At 37.5% G+C, this 21,443-nt stretch overlaps 1 protein-coding gene across 1 annotated transcript in view; it reads left to right on the top strand.

Moving 5' to 3' along the window:
- The window catches only part of LRRC66 (leucine rich repeat containing 66), a 42,979-nt gene that overhangs the window by 16,798 nt on the left and 4,738 nt on the right, over window positions 1–21,443 (top strand). Inside the window, exon 2 of the mRNA XM_036892513.2 lies at window positions 14,357–14,517. Within this exon, the coding sequence (XP_036748408.2) occupies window positions 14,357–14,517 (161 nt within the window). The remainder of the gene's footprint in view (window positions 1–14,356; window positions 14,518–21,443) is intronic.

Below are 21,443 nucleotides of genomic sequence, written 5' to 3'. Positions count from 1 at the left end.
AGGGTGAAAAGGGGGCCTTATGATTAGCACACATAATTTAGTTGGGGAAACACTGGGAAGGCAGTATAACACAGGGAAGACAGTGACTCAATAGCATCTCACTATGCTAATGGATAGTGACTGTAATGGGGTATGTGGTGGGCACTTGATAATAGGGGGAGTCTAGTAAACATAATTTTGCTCATGTAATTGTACATTAATGATATGAGAAAAAAAATAGTTCAACCATTGTGGAAAGAAGTATGGAAGTTCCTCCAAAAACTAAAAATAGAAATACCACTTGGCCCAGGAATTCCACTACTAGGAAGTTACCCTAAGAATGCAGGAGCCCAGATTGAAAAAGACATATGCACCCCTATGTTTATTGCAGCACTACTTACAATAGCCAAGAAATGGAAGCAACATAAGTGTCCATCTGTAGATGAATGGATAAAGAAGCTGTGGTACATATGCACAATGGAATATTATTCAGCCATAAGAAGAAAATAAATCCTCCCATTGGCAACAACATGAATCTCTAGTAACCATAATGTTGTTCAGGTAATTGTACATTAATGATAGTAAAATAAAAAAAAATATGTATGAGTGCTGTTAAAAAATTTTTTTAAACTTGTAAAGTACTTTACAAATATTAGTTATTACTTTCTTGGCACAAATTGTGACTAACAGTCTGTTTAGAAATTAGCAATAAATTTGTTGTCTAAATCTCATTGTCTTTAAAATGTTAAATAAATACATCAGTAGATGGAACTCCTAGCCCCCTATAATTCATGAACAGAGAATCATTTGTGTCCAACTATTTATATAGGTGCTTGCTTTCATCTAAAATAACAGAGATTCTGAGAAAGCAGCAGTCTAGCAACTGGCCTTATAACAAATGTATACTTTTATAAATTACATCCCACATTTCTTAAAATAGTCATAGAACTAATTAAAAGCTGCTTTCACTCAGGAAAGCCCACTTTTTAAAAGGTGAAACATCACATTGACTAACCCAGTGTCTGCTGATCCCTTCTTAAGAGTCAGCTGTGATATCACCAATAAGTTTTATCTTGGGAAAACACCCAGAGGAGGTGCCAGCCAACACAATATACAAAACAGAAGCCAGCTGTGAATTCATCATTCCACCTTCCTCCCATATTTTTGTAGTTCAGTGTTAATAATGGAAAAATCATTTTTAAAAAATTTAACACAGTGGGGTTGGTCTCCAGTTAAACTATACCATTTTCATTAGGCAGTATTTACAGGAAAAAATGAGAAAATACATGAATTGCCAGTATCAGAGATGAAAAGGAAATCTCACTACTGTTCCTATCAATTTTTAAAAAATTTTTAGATTAAGGTATTGATATACACTCTTATGAAGGTTTCACGTGAAAAAACAATGTGGTTACTACATTTACCCATATTATCAAGTCCCCACCCATACCCCAATGCAGCCACTGTCCCTCAGTGCAGCAAGTTGCCAGATATCCACTATGTCCCTTCTCTGTGATACAGTGTTGTTCTCCCCGTGATCCCCCACACCATGTGTACTAAACATAATACCCCTCAGTACCCTTCTCCATCCCTCCCCACCCCACCTCCAACACCCCTCCCCTTTGGTAACCACTAGTTCATTCTTGGAGTCTCTGAGTCTGCTGCCATTTTGTTCCTTCAGTTTTGCTTCATTGTTATACTCCACAAATGAGGGAAATCATTTGGCATTTATCTTTCTCTTCCTGGCTTATTTCACTGAGCATAATACCCTCTAGCTCCATCCATGTTGTTGCAAATAGTAGGATTTGTTTCTTTCCTATAGATGAATAGGATTCCATTGTGTATATGTACCACATCTTCTTTATCCATTCATCTACAGATGGACACTTAGATTCTTTCCCTATCTTGGCTATTGTAAAAAGTGCTGCAATGAACATAGGGGTGCATATGTCTTTTTGAATCTGAGAAGTTGTATTCTTTGGGTAAATTCCAAGTAGTGAGATTCCGGGGTCAAATGGTATTTCTATTTTTAGTTTTTTGAGGAACCTCGATATTGCTTTCCACAATGGTTGAGCTAGCTTACATTCCTACCAGCAGTGTTGGAGGGTTCCCCTTTTCCACATCCTCACCAACATTTGTTGTTCTTAGTCTTTTCCATGCTGGCCATCCTTACAGGTGTGAAGTGATATCATTGTGGCTTTAATTTGCATTTCCCTGATGATTAGTGATATGGAGCATCTTTTCATGTGTCTGTTGGCCATCTGAATTTCTTCTTTGGAGAACTGTCTCTTCACATCCTCTGCCCATTTTTTAATCGAGTTATTTGCTTTTTGGGTGCTGAGGCATGTAAGTTCTTTATATATTTTGGATGTTAATTCCTTGTTGGATATGTCATTTACAAATATATTCTCCCATATTGTAGGATGCCTTTTTGTTCTGTTGATGGTGTCCTTTGCTGTACAGAAACTTTAGTTTGATGTAGTCCCATGAGTTCATTTTTGCTTTTGTTTCCCTTTCTCGAGGAAATGCGTTCAGGAAGAAGTTGCTCATGCTTATATTTAGGAGATGTTTGCCTGTGCTGTCTTCCAAGAGTTTTATGGTGTCATGACTTACATTCAAGTCTTTGATCCATTTTGAGTTTACATTTGTGTATGGGGTTAAACAATAATCCAGTTTCATTCTCTTGCATGTAGCTGTCCAGTTTTGCTGTTGAAGAGGCTGTCATTTCCCCATTGTATATCCATGGCTCTGTTATCATATGTTAATTGACCATATATGCTTGGGTTTATATCAGGGCTCTCTAGTCTGTTCCATTGGTCTATGGGTCTGTTTTTGTGCCAGTTCCAAATTGTCTTGATTACTGTGGCTTTGTAGTAGAGCTTGAAGTTGGGGAGCATAATGACCCCAGCTTTATTCTTCCTTCTCAGAATTGCTTTGGCTATTCGGGGTCTTTTATGGTTCCATATGAATTTTAGAAAGATTTTCTCTAGTTCATTGAAGAATGCTGTTGGTATTTTGATAGGAATTGCATTGAATTGATAGATTGCTTTAGGCAGGATGGCCATTTTGACAATACTAATTCTTCCTATTCATGAACATGGGATGTGTTTCCATTTATTGGTATCTTCTTTAATTTCTCTTAAGAGTGTCTTGTAGTTTTCAGGGTATAGGTTTTTCACTTCCTTGATTAGGTTTACTCCCAGGTATTTTATTCTTTCCTATGCAATTGTGAATAGAATTTTTTTCCTGATTTCTCTCTCTGCTAGCTCATGGTTAGTGTATAGGAACACCACAGATTTCTGTTTAGTAATTTTGTATTCCATGGCTTTGCTGAATTCAGATATTAGATCTATTCATTTTGCAGTGGATTATTTAGGGTTTTTTATGTACAATATCATGTCATCTGCAAACAGGGACAGTGTAACTTCTTCCTTGCCACTCTGGACGCCTTTTATTTCTTTGTGTTGTCTGATTGCCATGGCTAGGACCTGCAGAACTATGTTGAATAGAAGTGGGGAGAGTGGACATCCTTGTCTTGCTCCCAATCTTAAAGGAAAAGCTTTCAGCTTCTTGCTGTTAAGTATAATGTTGACTATGGGTTTGTCATATATGGCCTTTATTATGTTGAGGTACTTGCCCTCTATACGCATTTTGTTGAGAATTTTTATCATGAATGGATGTTGAATTTTGTCAAATGCTTTTTCAGCATCTATGGAGGTGATCATGTGATTTTTGTCCTTCTTTTCATTGATGTGGATAATGTTCATGGATTTTCGTATGTTGTACCATCCTTGCATCCCTGGAATAAATCCTACTTGATCATGATGATGATCTTTTTGATGTATTTTTAAATTCGGTTCGCTAATATTTTGTTGAGTATTTTTGCATCTATGTTAATTAGGGATATTGGTCTGTAATTTTCTTGTTTTGTGGTGTCTTTGCCTGGTTTTGGTATTAGAGTGATGCTGGCCTCATAGAATGAGTTTGGAAGTATTCCCTCTTCTTCTACTCTTTGGAAAACTTTAAGGAGTATGGGTATTAGTTCTTCACTAAATGTTTGATAAAATTCAGCAGTGAACCCATCTGGTCCAGGGGTTTTGTTCTTAGGTAGTTTTTTTATTGCCAGTTCAATTTCGTTGCTGGTAATTGGTGTGTTCAGATTTTCTGTTTCTTCCTTGGTCAGCCTTGGAAGGTTGTATTTTTCTAGAAAGTTATCCATTTCTTCTAGGTTATCCATTTTGTTACCATATAATTTTTCATAGTATGCTCTAATAATTCTTTGCATTTCTGTGTAGTCCATAGTGTTTTCTCCTTTCTCATTTCTGATTCTGTTTATGTGTGTAGACTCTCTTCTTTTCTTGATAAGTCTGGCTAGGGGTTTATCTATTTTGTTTATTTTCTCAAAGAACCAGCTCTTGCTTTCCTTGATTCTTTCTATTGTTTTATTCTTCTTGATTATATTTTATATTTGCTTGAATCTTTATTATGTCCCTCCTTCTACTGACTTTGGGCCTCATTTGTTCTTCTTTTTCTAGCTTCATTAATTGTAAGTTTAGACTGCTTACATGGGATTGTTCTTCTTTCCAGAGGTAGGCCTGTATTGCAGTATACTTTCCTCTTAGCATGGCCTTGGCTGCGTCCCACAGATTTTGTGGTGTTAAATTATTGTTGTCATTTGTCTCCATATATTGCTTGATCTCTGTTTTTATTTGGTCATTGATCCATTGGTTATTTAGGAGCATGTTGTGAAGCCTCCATGTGTTTGTGGGATTTTTCATTTTCTTTGCATAATTTATTTCTAGTTTCATACCCTTGTGGTCTGAGAAACTGATTGGTACAATTTCAATATTTTTGAATTTACTGAAGCTCTTTTTGTGGCATGATCTGTTCTTGAAAATGTTCCATGTACACTTGAGAAGAATGTGTATTCTGCTGCTTTTGGGTGTAGAGTTCTGAAGATGTCTGTTAGGTCCATCTGTTCTATTGTGTTGTTCAGTACCTCTGTCTCCCTACTTATCTTCTGTCTGGTTGATCTGTCTTTCAGAGTGAGTGGAGTATTGAAGTCCCCTAGAATGAATGCATTGCATTCTATTTCCTCTTTTAATTCTGTTAGTACTTTTTTCACATATGTGGGTGCTCCTGTGTTGGGAACATAGATATTTATAATGGTTATATCTTCTTGTTGGAATTACCCCTTTATCATTATGTAATGTCTTTCTTTGTCTCTTGTGACTTTCTTTGTTTTGAAGTCTATTTTGTCTGATACAACTATTGCAACTCCTGCTTTTTTCTCTCTGTTAGTTGCATGAAATATCTTTTTCCATTCCTTCACTTTTAGTCTGTGTATGTCTTTGAGTTTAGAGTGAGTCTCTTTCAGGCAGCATATAGATGGGTCTTGTTTTTTTATCCATCGGTGACTCTATGTCTTTTGATTGATGCATTCAGTCCATTTACATTTAGGGTGATTATCGATAGGTATGTACTTATTGCCATTGCAGGCTTTAGATTCATGATTACCAAAGGTTCAAGGTTAATTTCCTTACTATCTAAGAGTGTAACTTAACTCACTTAATATGCTCTTGCAAACACAATGTAAGGGTTATTTTCTTTTTCTCCTCCTTTATCTTCCTCCTCCATTCTTTGTACATTAGGTATCATATTCTGTATTCTTTATCTATCCCTTGATTGAGTTTTGGGGATAGTTAATTTAATTTTGCATTTTCTTATTAATTAGCTGTTCTACTTTCTTTAATGTGGTTTTATTTCCTCTGGTGACAGCTATTAAACCTTAGGAACCCTTCCATTTATAGCAGTCCCTCCAACCTTGACTGTAGAGATGATTTGTGGGAGGTAAATTCTCTCAGCTTTTGCTTATCTGGAAATTGTTTAATCCCACCTTCAAATTTTTTTTAATTTATTTTTTATTGTTTTTATTTTGGTATCATTAATCTACAATTACATGAAGAACATTATGTTTACTAGGCTCCCCCCTTGACCAAGTCTGCCCCACAAACCCCATTACAGTCACTGTCCATCAGTGTAGTAAGATGCTGCAGAATCTCTACTCATCTTCTCTGTGTTATACAGCTCTCCCAATGCCCCCCCACCCACTATACATGCTAGTTGTAATGCCCCCTTTCTTTTTCCCCACCCTTATCCCTCCCTTCCCACCCATCCTCCTAAGTTACCCTTTCCCTTTGGTAACTGTTAGTCCGTTCTTGGGTTCTGTGAGTCTGCTGCCAGTTTATTCCTTCAGTTTTTCTTTCTTCTTATACTCCACATATGAGTGAAATCATTTGGTACCTGTCTTTCTCTGCCTGGCTTATTTCACTGAGCATAACGTCCTCTAGCTCCATCCATGTTGCTGCAAATGGTAGGATTTGTTTTCTTCTTATGACTGAGTATTATTCCATTGTGTATATGTACCACAACTTATTTATCCATTCATCTACTGATGGACACTTAGGTTGCTTCCATTTCTTGGCTATTATAAATAGTGCTGTGATAAACATAGGGGTGCTTCTGTCTTTTTTAAACTGGGCTGCTGCATTCTTAGGGTAAATTCCTAGAAGTGGAATTCCTGGGTCAAATGGTATTTCTATTTTGAGCATTTTGAGGAATCTCCATACTGCTTTCCACAATGGTTGAACTAATTTACATTCCCACCAGCAGTGTAGGAGGGTTCCACTTTCTCTGCAACCTTGCCAACATTTGTTGTTGTTTATCTTTTGGATGGTGGCGACCCTTAGTGGGGTGAGGTGATATCTCATTGTGGTTTTAATTTGCATTTCTCTGATGATTAGCGATGTGGAGCATCTTTTCATGTGTCTGTTCACCATCTGAATTTCTTCTTTAGAGAACTGTCTATTCAGCTCCTCTGCCCATTTTCTAATTGGATTATTTGCATTTTTTTGTTGAGGTGCATGAACTCTTTTTATATTTTGGATGTCAGTCTTTATCGGATCTGTCATTTATGATTATATTCTCCCATACTGTAGGATATCTTTTTGTTCTATTGATGGTGTCCTTTGCTGTACAGAAGCTTTTCAGCTTGATATAGTCCCACTTGTTCATTTTTGCTTTTGTTTCCCTTGCCCAGGGAGATATGTTCATGAAGAAGTCACTCATGTTCATGTCCATGAGATTTTTGCCTATGTTTTTTTCTAAGAGTTTTATGGTTTCATGACTTACATTCAGGTCTTTGATCCATTTCGAATTTACTTTTGTGTATGGGATTAGACAGTGATCCAATTTCATTCTCTTACATGTAGCTGTCCAGTTTTGCCAGCACCATCTGTTGAAGAGACTGTCATTTCCCCATTGTATGTCCATGGCTCCTTTATTGAATGTTAATTGACCATATATGTTTGGGTTAATGTTTGGAGTCTCTATTCTTTTCCACTGGTCTGTGGCTCTGTTCTTGTGCCAGTACCAAATTGTCTTGATTACTGTGGCTTTGTAGTAGAGCTTGAAGTAGGGGAGTGAGATCCCCACCACTTTATTCTTCCTTGTCAGGATTGCTTTGTCTATTCAGGGTCTTTGGTGGTTCCATATGAATTTTTGAACTATTTGTTCCAGTTCATTGAAGAATGCTGTTGGTAATTTGATAGGGATTGCATCGAATCTGTATATTGCTTTGGGCAGGATGGCCATTTTGACAATATTAATTCATCCTAGCCAGGAGCATGGGATGAGTTTCCATTTGTTAGTGTCCTCTTTAATTTCTCTTAAAAGTGTCTTATAGTTTTTAGGGTATAGGTTTCACTTCCTTGGTTAGGTTTATTCCCAGTTGTTTTATTCTTTTTGATGTTATTGTGAATGGAATTGTTTTCCTGATTTCTCTTTCTGTTAGTTCATTGTTAGTGCATAGGAAAGCCACAGATTTCTGTGTATTAATTTTGTATTCTGCAACTTTGCTGAATTCTGATATTAGTTCTAGTAGTTTTGGAGTGGAGTCTTTAGGGTTTTTTATGTACAATATCATGTCATCTGCAAATAGTGACAGTTTAACTTCTTTACCAATCTGGATTCCTTGTATTTCTTTGTTTTGTCTAATTGCCATGGATAGGATCTCCAGTACTATGTTTCCCTCCTTCAAATTTAAATGATAGTCTTGCCAGATAAAGTAATCTTGTTTCCAGGCCTTTCTGCTTTATTGCATTAAATATATCATGCCCCTCCCTTCTGGCCTGTAAGGTTTTTTCTGAGAAGTCTGATGTTAGCCTGATGGGCTTTCCTTTGTATGTGATCTTATTTCTTTCTCTGGCTGCTTTTAATAGTCTGTCCTTATCCTTGATCTTTCCCAATTTTATTACTATATGTCTTTGTGTTGTCTTCCTTGGGTCCCTTGTGCTGGGAGATCTGTGGATCTCCATGGCTTCAGAGACTATCTCCTTCCCCAGATTTGGGACATTTTCAGCAATTACCTCCTCAAAGACACTTTCTATCCTTTCTCTCTCTTCTTCTTCTTCTGGTATCCCTATAATGCAAATATTGTTCCATTTGGATTGGTCACACAGTTCTATAAATATTCTTTCATTTTTGGAGATCCTTTTATCTCTCTGTGCCTCAGTTTCTTTGTATTCCTCTTCTCTAGTTTCTGTTTCATTTATCATCTCCTCTACTATATTCAATCTGCTTTTAATACCCTCCATTGTGCTCTTCAATCATTGGTTCTCTGACCGGAATTCATTCCTGAGTTCTTGAATATTTTTCCATACCTCCAGTAGCATGTTAATAATTTTTATTTTGAACTCCCTTTCAGGAAGAGTCATGAGGTCCATGTCACTGAATATTTCTCGGGAGTTGTATTAATAATTTTACTCTGGACCAGGTTCCTTTGGCATTTCATATTTGTATATGGCACCCTCTAGTATCCAGAAGCTCTACTCTCTGGAGCTGCTCAGCCCCTGAAGCTATGTCGGGGGCCACGGGGAAGTGAGATTGGTGCCTGGAGGGACGAAAGAGCTGTTTCCTGCTTCTCAGCTGCTATGCCTGCCTCCACTGCCAGTAAGCTGAGCACACAGGTATAAGCTTTTGTCCCAGAGCAGCCGGATATGGATCCCTGCTTTCCACAGTTGGCTGGAATCTCAGTCTCTCCAGGAATTCTGTCTGTCTTAGCTTTCCAACCCCATAATCACAATTGTATCATGTAAGCACCATGAAATGTAGGTTTGTGCTCCTAGAGCAGGTCTCCGGAGTTAGGTATTCAGCAGTCCCAGGCCTCTACTCCCTCCCTGCTCTGTTTCTCTTCCTCCCACTGGTGAGCTGGGTTTGGGGAAGGGCTTGGGTCCTGTTGGGCCACAGCTTTGGTACCTTACTCTGTTCCATGAGCTCTGCTCTTTTCTCCAGGTTTATGCAGTCTGGCGCAGTCCTCTTTCCTGTTGCTGTCTCAGGATTAGTTGTATTAATTATATTTTCGTATTATATGTGGTTTTAGGACGAAGCCTCTGTCTCACCTCTCATGCCTCCATCTTTCAACTGTACTATTTTTAATTCCTGCCGGCATTGTATAAGAATTTCAGTTGTCCTACATCCTTGCCCACACCAGGTATGGTCAATCTTTTTAATTTTAGCCATACTAATAGATGTACAGTGACATATCATTATGGCTTTAATTTGGATTTCCCTAATGACTAAAGATACTGAATATCTTGCTGTGTGCTTTTTGCCATCTATATATCTTTTATAATATGTGCACATTTTAGCTGCTTTTTAATTTTTAATTATTGAGTTTTGATAGTTCTTTATGCATTCTAGGTATGAGTCCTTTCACAGATATATGGTTTGCAAACATTTTATCCCAGTCTGTGGCTTGAGTATTCATTATCTTAACAATGTCTTTCAAAGAGCAGTTTTTAATTTTTATGAAGTCCAATTCATACATTGGTTAGTGTATGGTTTGTGTTATGGTGTCATAGCTAAGAAATATTTGCCTAACCCAAAGTCACAAAGATTTCCCTCCTATGTTTTTTCCCAGAAGTTTTATAACTTTACTTTCTTCACATTTTATGTTTAACGCTTATGATTTACTTACATTTAGGTTTATGATTGTCTTAAAATAGTTTGGGTTAATTTTTATGTGTGGTATAAATAACATACAAAAGTTTAAAAATATGCAGTTCTTCCAGCACCATTTACTGAAAATTCTTTTCCATTCTTTTACATGTATCCTATTCATCTTTTTATATTTAAGGTGCCTTTCTTATAGGAATTATATATTCGATTCCTGAATTTTTTTCCAGACTGAGAATCCTTGCCTTTTCATTGGTGCTTTCAGGTATCATTTATATCTACCATCTTGATTTTTTTCTGTGTTCCTTCCAGTCTTTGTTCCCCTTTTCCTCTCTCTCCACAGTTTTTGTATTAACTGTATTTTTTAATTAATCTATTTTATCTCCTCTGTAGGCTTACTAGTCATAATTCTTTGTCGTTGTTGTTGTTTAGTGGTTGCTTAAGGATTTCCCTTAACATCAAAGTTCTGTTTTTATGTGGCATTGTACTGTTTGCCTAAAACACGAGAACTTTACAACAGTATTCTTCCATTTTTCTGCTCCTGGCCTTTGTGTTAATATTGCTACATATGTTATAAATCCCACAAAACATCTTTACTATTTTTGCTTTAAATACTTTATTAACTTTTCAAGAAATTTAAATAAGAAAAAAATACTAATATTGACCCATAGTTACCATTTCTGGAGCTCTTTATTCCTTTGTGTAGATTTAGACTTCCATCTGATGTCATTTTTCTTTAGTTGGACTTCTCCAAACATTTCTTCTAGTGTAGGTCTGCTAATGATGAATTTTTTCAGATCCTATATGTCTGAAAAGTCTTTATTTGCCTTCAATTTAAAGGAATTTTTCAATCAGTAAAGAATTCTACATTGACAGTTTTTTTAGTATTTTTTAAGTGTTGCTCTGTTGTCTTTACGCATTATTCCCCATAAGAAATCCACTGTCATCCTTATCTTTGTTCCTTTTGTAGTGCTCTTGACCTCTGCTCAATTTACAGTTTTGTAATCAAATGTATTAATATTTTCTTTGTAATTTCTTCCTTTGGTATTTTTCCCAAAAAAATTTTCCCTGAGTACGACTCCACCATGCTCTTATTTATGTTCTTCATGCCCCATGAATAGCAATATTGTCAGAGAAGATTTTTCAGACAGATTGTACTTTTAATCAAACTGAAATTTATTTTGTTTTATGGGATCAGAATGTCATCTGTGGTTGATTTCTGGAATTCACCCATGTCAGACTACTTTGTTAGGAACTCTTCTACTGAAAATTTATTCTCAGAGCACCCTAGACCCACCCAATTAGGGCCAGCTGTATATCATACCCTGGGTTTTCTGTGGACCAGAATTGGCAAACTACATTTGATGCTAGCCTATCAACAGCTTCTGTCCTCATTTTCATCCTAGCATCAATCCACTCATTTACAAACTTTGGTGTAGTTCACACATAGTCACCTGAGGCTGATAGCACCAATGTGCCACATCTCACTGAAGAGCTTTGATTCTATAAATAGAACAAGTGTTTTGGCAGTGAAGAAAAGCTCTAACTCTGCTCTTACACAATTTTTTTCCTCAAGGAATTTTATCTGTTTTCTTGAGAGCTACATATTGGGCTCAAGTCTGCTCCACATTGTCCCTCATTGTCTTTGGACCAGAGACTGGTCAGGGCATATTCTTTTCATGACAAAGGCAGAAGCCAGGAGAACTAGTCCCAGTACATAAACTTACTTCAAAGCTTGCTCACATCATGTCTGCTAACATCTTATTGGCTAAAACAAATCTCCTGGCCAAACACAATGAAATGGAATGTGGAAGCAAACTCTGTCCACAGGAAAGTGAATATTTCCTGAATAATAACCTAATCTATTACACTTGTCTTCCACTGAGCTCAAAATATTTTAAGATCATAGTAATCAAAGATACATCTCAATTCCAGCTGTGAGAAATAGTTAAGGGAGGAAAATGAGGCACAGAGACCTTAAGTGATTCTCCGTGATTCATATCAGAAATCACAGAGCTGGGATAAAACTCAGTCATTTAAGTCCCTCTGCAGGACCCTAATAACTACATGATACAAGTAGAATCACCAAACAACTTCTAAGACATTTAGCAGTTTCATGTGTCCCCTGGCCTATACCATTCTTTTGGCTAGAAAGCCCTGCTCCACAGCTCCACTACCATGACATTGGCAAATGCTTCACTGCACTGGTTTTTGTCATTTGCAAAACCCCCAGAGCTTTGTGAGGATTAAAAGGAGAGGTTTGTGAAATGCTTAGAGCAGAAAAAGAATATGTTATTAAATAGAAGTTTTAAAATAATTTCTTCCCTCAATTCAACTCCTAGGATACCTGTTTAATTCAGTTAGTCACTGCGATATTGCAGGAACCATGAGCTCATGTCCATATATAGGCCAGACAAGTATCATGAAAATAGTAAGGAAACTACAGCTTGTTTCATATTGCCTTATGTTGCATTGTTTTTTTGCATATTCCAATGTGCAGGAATATTTTTTGCTCCACAAAGAAACATTTTCAAAATATTTAACAACTGGCCTTTATCCTGAGCCCCCCAGTTGCATGCCTTCTGGCCATAGTGCTAGAACTGAGTCCTGAGTCCTGTGGGAGGGGTGGGAGTAGAAGGGGAAGATCCACTGAAGTGTCTAGGGCAGTAAGGAAGCACACAGAGGGGCTGGGACAGCACAGAGTGGTTCATAGCTATTTACAAACCAATCTGGAAATATTTCTTACCAGAATGTGCCAGGTAAATATCAGCCTTGATTTTCTCCCATTGTTTTTAAATATGCAGGCTTATTGGCCTATCCTTTGTTTTCCAATTTTCGATAGAGACATGAAAACAAAAAATCATAGTCTTCTCTTAATGTATACCCTGTCTAAAGCAGGAAGCCCTCATTCAGCTTCAGCCAAAATGTTGTCTTATGCCCATTAAACTTCCAATTTTTCAGTGGGTGCTAGAAATACAAATTTTTGTATTGAATCTTTATTGTTGGTTCAATAATTTTAAAACTTTAATCTCTGGCTTGTAGAGTGCATATTATATTCCAGGCATTATAAGAGTTCACAAAGATGTGAATTCTGCCCTGAAGGAACTAATCATCTGATGGAGAGGTTAACAGTTAATTTTATAGTCAGATGGTAGGAATATAACTGCTTTGTGTAACTAGTAACTTTTTCTTGTGTATATGCCTTGTCACTCAACCAGACACAAGGATTCTATGCTCATTTGTTCTCAATGCCAAGTGCTTTACTCATCATGTTTTGATTGAGTTGTTTTCCTAATGACCTCTTGCTCATTCTGTACAGCTGAAATGAACATAATATAGATGTACAACGATTTAAATTAAGTCATCATCTCTCTGCATAATCAGTCTTACAACAAGTGCCTTGGCAGACAGTAGGCAAGGAATAAACCCTTCTGGAATCGAACCAATCTGATCTGTTAAATAGTAGTTAAAGACACAGAACACATGTGAGAACAGAGCAAATGGAAATGTAAAAATGCAGGGCTTCCTTGTAAGACTTATGGGGGGAAATCAAATTTGGAAGCCTGCTATGACTGGTACCTCAACCTTTATTTTCAGTGCCAAATGGGCCTCCTGGTTACTCTCTGGAATCAAGTGAAATACAGAGGTAGGGACCAAAACTCGGTTATTTTGCCAAAAAACAAAATATAGCTATAACCTACTACCTTTGAAAAATACAAGAATGCCTAGAAAATAGTTATAATATCAACAATAATAGATGAAAGAAAGGATATAGCTACAAAATAGAAAAAGAACATTTTACAACTCAAAGAATTCATCCATATAAGTAAATCATCAAAACTTCTATTTGGTTTTTACCCATAGTCCAGTCAAATAAATATTTACTTATCACATCCTTCAAAGTTAGATTTTTTAAATTTATGTTTTTACCACAAAATTAGCATATGCTTACTGAAAGAAAGAATTCAAAAACATAAAATAAAAGCATAGTTACCTTTTCATCCCACTCCACCTCCCTCCATCTGACTGCAAAGTGTAACTGCTACAGATAACTTAGTTCATCTCCTCACAGTCCTTTCTCTCTGCTCACTCAAAATATATGCATATGTTTGCACATGACTCTTTTCTCCAAGAACATTGTACTATTCAGTTAACATTTTCCTTCCTGTTCAGTCAATTCATGTTGACCTACCCCATTCTCTTTTAAGATGACATGGTGTTTTATGGTATTGATATACCATATTTCTTTTAACTATTTCTCTACTGAGAACCATTTAGGTTGTCTCCAATTTTTCACCATTATAAACAATGCTACAGTAAGCATCACCAGTTTATATTTTAATTTGATTTTTAATTTTAATAGGACTGTGGAAACTGAAGTCATTGGATCTGTCATTCAATGGGATATCACAAATTGGTTTGTCTGATTTTCAAAACTGCCTGCAACTGGAGAACCTCTATTTAAAGAGCAACAAGATATTTAAAATTCACCCAGAAGCCTTCAAGGACCTCAAAAAATCACAGGTTACAAATAATACTTCATAATACTTTCACATAGTACATACTACATTTATAATACTTCAAATACGTAGATATATGGGCAGTTATATTAGAATGTTTCCATTAGAGAGTTTCTTCACACTCAGGAGTACTGGCTGTTAATCAAAGCATATAAGTCTATTTTAAGATTCCTCTAAAATTGCGGAAGTCTCTCTCTTGCCTCAAAGATCGAACACCTCAGTAATGGATGTGAATTTTATTCCAGTGTAATACTCAGCAAGAATTGGCACATTACTTTTCTAAATCAAATTAAAACCAACTCCAAGTTTCTACTTACCAGTTGGCCAGAAATTAAATCTTAGTTATTATCAGGGCTCCTTCCCTGAGCTTCAAGGTCAGTCAGTGTCCCTGGGGTCTTATGGAATCCAGAACTTGGGTGGTTGCTAACTGATGTTAGCCCAGTTTTATGTGAAGTGTTATTTAAGCATAGCTGCAAGACAAATATCCAACTCCCCCCTTTCAACTGGAATGGCTCTCCAAGTCTCTCCTCTCTCAAACAGAGACTAGTGAAGCAGTGGTGAGGTGAAGGGGGACTCCAGAGCTGCTGCCTGGGTTTAAACCTAGGCTATGCCACTTATCAGCCAAATTATCTTGGGCATGTTACCAAATCTCTTTGTGTCTCAATTTTCTCATCTGAAAAATAGAGATAACTTAGTTCCTTTCTTATAGAATTTGTGAGAATTAAATGTTTTAATACGTATAAAATGCTTTGAACAGTACTGGGAATACAGTGAACTCTCTAGCAATATAGATGACACATAGGAATTCTAAAGTGGCTACTCTGTTAATGTAATAATCTGTGCCACACCTTGTTGAAAACTCTTGTGAGGCCCACAACAAGAAGCTGGCCCCTGCCCACCCCTGCCCCACTTCCTAAGCCCATCCCCCCTGCTCACTGTACCCTGTCTGTCTTCACCTCAAGCTCTGCCCACTTGCTGATCCTTTTGCCTGGAAGTGCTCTTATTAATTCTTCCAATGCCACTTCCTCAAGGAAGGTTTCCCTGCTCCTCCAGGTGAATTAGTTGCCCTTCCATACACACTTAGAATATACTATTTCCTCATTGTACTTATCACAGCTGAACTTATTTAGTTTTAGTTATGGTTAGTGGTTAATGCCTATATTCCCATAACCCTTCTACTAGACAGTAAACTCAAAGAGATCACATCTATTTTGTTTCCTGGTGCTTAGCACATGTCTAATACATAACACATATTTGAAAACACTTGTTGAATAAACAAAGGAATGAATGATGGGTGAGGACCATGGAGAGGTATGTTAGTTATCACTTGCTGTCTAAAAAATTACTACAACCTTAGCAGTCTAAAACCACACACATGTTATCTCATGATTTCTGTGGTTCATGGATCCAGGCAAGGCTTAGCTGGGTCCTCTGCCTAGGGTCTCTCAAGAGGCTGCCACCAAGGTGTTCACCAGGGCCGGATTCTAACCTGAAGGCCCAGCTGGAGAAGGACACACTTCCAAAGGCCTGTGGTTGTTGGCAGGACTCAGTTCCCTGTGGACTATTGGACCAAGGGCTCAGCTCCTTTCTGGCTGTCAGCCTAAGCCTGCCTCAGTTCCATGCCGTGTGGGCTTCTCCAAAGGGCAGTTCACAGCATGGCAGCTTGCTTCAGGCCCAAAGAAGGGAGCCTGCTAAGCAAGAACATTATAACCTTAAGTAATGTAGTCACAGAAGTGACATCTCATTTCATTTGCCATAATAAGTGGTTAGAACCAAGTCATAGGCCCTGCCTACACTCAAGGAGAGGAGATTACTCAAGGGCATGAATACAGGAGGCAGGATCATTTGATCTTAGAGTCTGTCTGCTACAGTAACTATCAGCACAGAGGAGAAAGTCCACCTAGCTTGGTAGTGCTCCCCAGTTCACCAGAGATTAGTTGTCAGATTGCCTGGGAACCTCACTCAGTATATTGTATGTTGACTAAAGTGTATTTATATATGTAACTGACCTTTGTCTTTATTTCCTGTGCATTTTTTTATAGTGCTTTATAAGTCTTCTGTAGCTCATAGGTAATAGATGCTATCAGCAAACTAAAACCTAACCCCAAGAATGTTAAATCATCTGTCTTCTCAATTCACTCAAGCCATCCAGAATAATACTTCTCCTTCTCTATTATCCCTTCCACATAATTTGGCAATAACTCTAAAAACAGATTTTGGAACATGATAAACATATTTGAACCCAAAACTGAATATTAAAACAGATATTGGATTTTTTTCAGAAGATATATTTAATACTTTCATTGTGCTATATGTCTTCCCCTGTGGGATTATTTTCAGAAGCCAGATTGATTCTTCAAAGCATAAATTCATCATCATATTTAGATAGAATGAAGTAAGTTCCATGGACATTTCAAATTACCATTCCTTTCTTAATCTTACCCCATTCTTCTAAGAGGCCATGACTTGTGTGGCAACATTATGTGCTTCTCCCAATCTTTCTATAATTTACACCCCTTTCAAATGTTGGTGGATGGCTATTCTTTAGCCAAATTCAACTATTCTGTTTCACTCTTACTAGAAATTATTCTTCCTGAATCACTTTATTAGTTTACTGTCTTCTCTCCAGTTTTGCTTTCAGTTCCATGATTTGTAATATAATAAGATGTAAGAATGAAAAAGAATGCAGACATGCACTAAAAAGAAAATAAGTACCTGAAAAACATTGGCTATTTCATCAGTAGTTGAGGAGGGGTATATGAGAAAGTTATTGATCCTGGGCAAGGCCTGACCAAGGCAAACAGTTTTCTTTTTCTTCCCAGTCATTGTCTTCTACTTTTTATGTTTGACAACATTCCTTTGGGAGTCAAGACTGTCTGATCACTCAGCACTGAAAAGGACACCCTCACTACCTAAGTTCAGGGAGAACTCAGATTTTACATTCAGTGGTCTTCTCATGGTGCTGTTTCATTGTTTATTTGAATCAGCTCCTCTTAGGAATCTACATAACCCAAGATGTCAGTGCTTCTTTTTCCCTGGTGTTTATAAAAACATATGACCCAGAAAACATTTAGCTTCTTTAGTTCTTTTCATGGCCTTTTTCTTTTTTTGCATTTTCTCTTTTTCTAAAAACCATCTGCCCCTCCCCAAGCCCCATGATCTACCATGGTGCCTCATGCTCCAGGCCTCCTCTGCCCAATCTTTCACTCCAGAGCAGTGGGAGCATATTCAAAGTGGGTGTATTCTGGACTGGAAGGCACACAGTGAGCCAGATAAGATCTCAACTTGGCCATTTCATTCACACATTCCTTTCTCCGTTATTTACTGAATGCCTGTCGTGTGCTAGACTCTAGTACTAGGGGCTATGTGGGTTATACTGTGTGGCCCAGCCCAGTTGCCTCCTCTGTAAAGATGGGGAAAATGAGGAAGTTGGTGGGTTAGAAATAACGTATGTGAAGCCCCCAGTAGAATGCCTGGTGGATAGCACTGCTCTGAAAATGGAAGCTAGGGCTACACCTACCTGCCTTCCCTGCTATATCATGCCACTGACATATCCAACTTCAGGAGATCCTGCTCTGTGAATCTAGAGTCACTGAATACTTTTTGTCCCCCAGTTTCCCCTGAATATCTGATTAGACTAGAAAAATTGGTCATCTTGTGTACACATTGAATAGCCATGGATGCAGAGAAATATTCTACCACCCTTGAGATAATACTTGATGCAAAATATCTCTCTTTGCTACTTCTGGTCAACCACAGTTCTGTCCTATGTCCTCATCATCTAGTATCTTCTGTCACTTTCAGGTTCACAGGGCTTCTAGAAAACCTAGACCTGATTAGCTAATTCTAGATTTTGATAACAACAATGAATCTAAGTTTTATCTAACAATATAAATTACAACTCATAAAAAAGAAGGAAGGGCCATAGCCAAAATTATACTTAACAGTGAGAAGCTGAAAGCTTTTCCTTTAATATTGGGAACAAGACAAGGATGCCCACTCTCCCCACTTTTATTCAAAATAGTTCTGGAGGTCCTAGCCACAACATTCAGACAACACAAAGAAATAAAAGGCATCCAGATTGGTAATAAAGAAGTCAAACTGTCCCTGTTTGCAGATGACATGTTACTGTATATAAAAAACCTTAAAGAATCCACTCCAAAATGACTAGATATAATATCTGAATTCAGCAAAGTTGCGGGATACAAAATTAATACACAGAAATCTGTTGCACTCCTTTACACTAATGATGAACTAGCAGAAAGAGAAATCAGGAAAACAATTTCATTCACAATGGCATCAAAAAGAATAAAATATCCAGGAATAATCCTAACCAAGGAAGTGAAAGACCTATACTCTGAAAACTATAAGACAATCATGAGAGAAATTAAAGAAGATACTGATAAATGGAAACACATCCCATGGTCATAAACAGGAAGAATTAATATGTCAAAATGGCCATCCTGCCTAAAGCAATCTACAGATTCAATGCAATCCCTTATCAAAACACCAACAGCATTCTTCAACAAAGTAGAGCAAATAGTTCTAAAATTCATATGGAACCACAAAAGACCCCGAATAACCAAAGCAATCCTGAGAAGGAAGAATAAGGCTGGGGGGATTATGCTCCCTGACTTCAAGCTCTACTACAACACCACAGTATTCAAGACAATTTGGTACTGGCACAAGAACAAACCCATAGACCAATGGAACAGACTAGAGAGCCCAGATATAAACCCAAGCATATATGGTCAATTAATATATAATAAAGGAGCCATGGATTACAATGAGGAAATGACAGCCTCTTTAACAGCTGCTATTGGCAAAATTAGACAGCTACATGCAAGAGAATGAAACTGGATTATTGTCTATCCCCACACACAAAAGTAAAACTTGAAATGGATCAGAGACCTGAATATAAATCATGAAACCATAAAACTCTTAGAAGAAAACATAGGCAAAAATCTCTTGAATATAAACATGAGCAGCTTTTTCCTGAATGCATCTCCTCAGGCAAGGGAAACAAAATAAAAAATGAACAAATGGAAATACACCATGCTAAAAAGCTTCTGTACAGCAAAGGACACCATCAGCAGAACAAAAAGGCATCCTACAGTATGGGAGAATATATTTGTAAATGACATATCTGACAAGGGGTTAACATCCAAAATATATAAATAACTCACACACCTATGGAATTCCACTCCTAGGAATTTACACTAAGAATGCAGGAGCCCAGTTTGGAAAAGATATATGCACCCCTATGTTTATCACAGCACTATGTACAATAGCCAAGAAATGGAAGCAACCTAAGTGCCCATCAGTAGATGAATGGATAAAGAAGATGTGGTACATATACACAATGGAATATTATTCAGCCATAAGAAGAAAACAAATCCTACCATTTGCAACAACATGGATGGAGCTAGAGGGTATTATGCTCAGTGAAATAAGCCAGGTGGAGAAAGACAAGTACCAAATGATTTCACTCATGTGTAGAGTATAAGAACAAACAAAAAACTGAAGGAACAAACAGCAGCAGACTCGTGGAACCCAAGAATGGACTAACAGTTACCAAAGGGAAAGGGACTGGGGTGGATGGGTGGGAAGAGAGGGATAAGGGGAAAAAGGGGCATTACAATTAGCACACATAAAGTAGCAGTAGGAGGGGGGACACAGGAAAAGCAGTATATACAGAGAAGACAAGTAACGACTCTATAGCATCTTACTACGCTGATGGACAGTGACTGTAATGGGGTATGTGGGGTGACTTGATAATAGGGGGAATCTAGTAACCATAATGTTGTTTAAGTAATTGTACATTAATGATGCCAAAGTTAAAAAAAAAAAGAAAGAAAAAGAACACACATGCCTCAACACCCAAAAAGCAAATGACCCTATTAAAAATTGGGCAGAAGATATGAACAGGCACTTCTCCAAAGAAGAAATTCAGATGGCCAACAAGCACATGAAAAGATGCTCCACATTGCTAATTATCAGAGAAATGCAAATTAAAACCACAATAAGGTATCACCTCACACCAGTTAGGATGGCCAACATAGAAAAGACTAGGAACAACAAATGCTGGTGAGGATGCAGAGAAAGGGTACCCCTCTTACACTGCTGCTGGTGGGATTGTAAACTAGTTCAACCATTGTGGAAAGCAGTAGGGAGGTTCCTCAAAAAATTCAAAATAGAAATACCATTTGACCCAGGAATTCCACTCCTAGGAATTTACCCTAAGAATGCAGGAGCCCAGTTTGTAAAAAGACATATGCACCCCTAAGTTTATCACAGCACTATTTACAATACCCAAGAAGTGGAGGCAACCTAAGTGTCCATCAGTAGATGAATGGATAAAGAAGATGTGGTACATATACACAATGGAATGTTATTCAGCCATAAGAAGAAAACAAATCCTACCATTTGCAACAATATGGATGGAGCTAGAGGGTGTTATGCTCAGTGAAATAAGCCAGGCAGAGAAAGACAAGTACCAAATGATTTCACTCATCTATGGAGCATAAGAACAAAGTAAAAACTGAAGGAACAAAATAGCAGCAGAATCACAGAACCCAAGAATGGACTAACTGTTGCCAAAGGGAAAAGGACTGGTGAGGGGGTTGGGAAGGGAGGAAGAAGGGGATAAGGGGCATTATGATTAGCACACACATTGTAGGGGGGGCACAGGGAAGGCATTATAGCACAAGAAGACAAGTAGTGACTCTATAGCATCTTACTATGCTGATGGACCTGTAGTAAGGGGGTTGTGGTGGGGACTTGATAATGGGGGAAATCTGGCAATCACAGTGTTCTTCATGTGATTGTACATTAATTATACCACAATAAAAATGAAAAGAAAGAAGGGAAAATAAAGGCATCTAATATAGGCACTATACTTAAGTCTTTCACATACATTTAATCTTTCCA

The sequence above is a fragment of the Manis pentadactyla genome, chromosome 5 (assembly GCF_030020395.1).
Source record: "Manis pentadactyla isolate mManPen7 chromosome 5, mManPen7.hap1, whole genome shotgun sequence".
Classification (NCBI taxonomy): domain Eukaryota; kingdom Metazoa; phylum Chordata; class Mammalia; order Pholidota; family Manidae; genus Manis; species Manis pentadactyla.
This window is presented reverse-complemented; position numbering and strand designations above follow the sequence as displayed.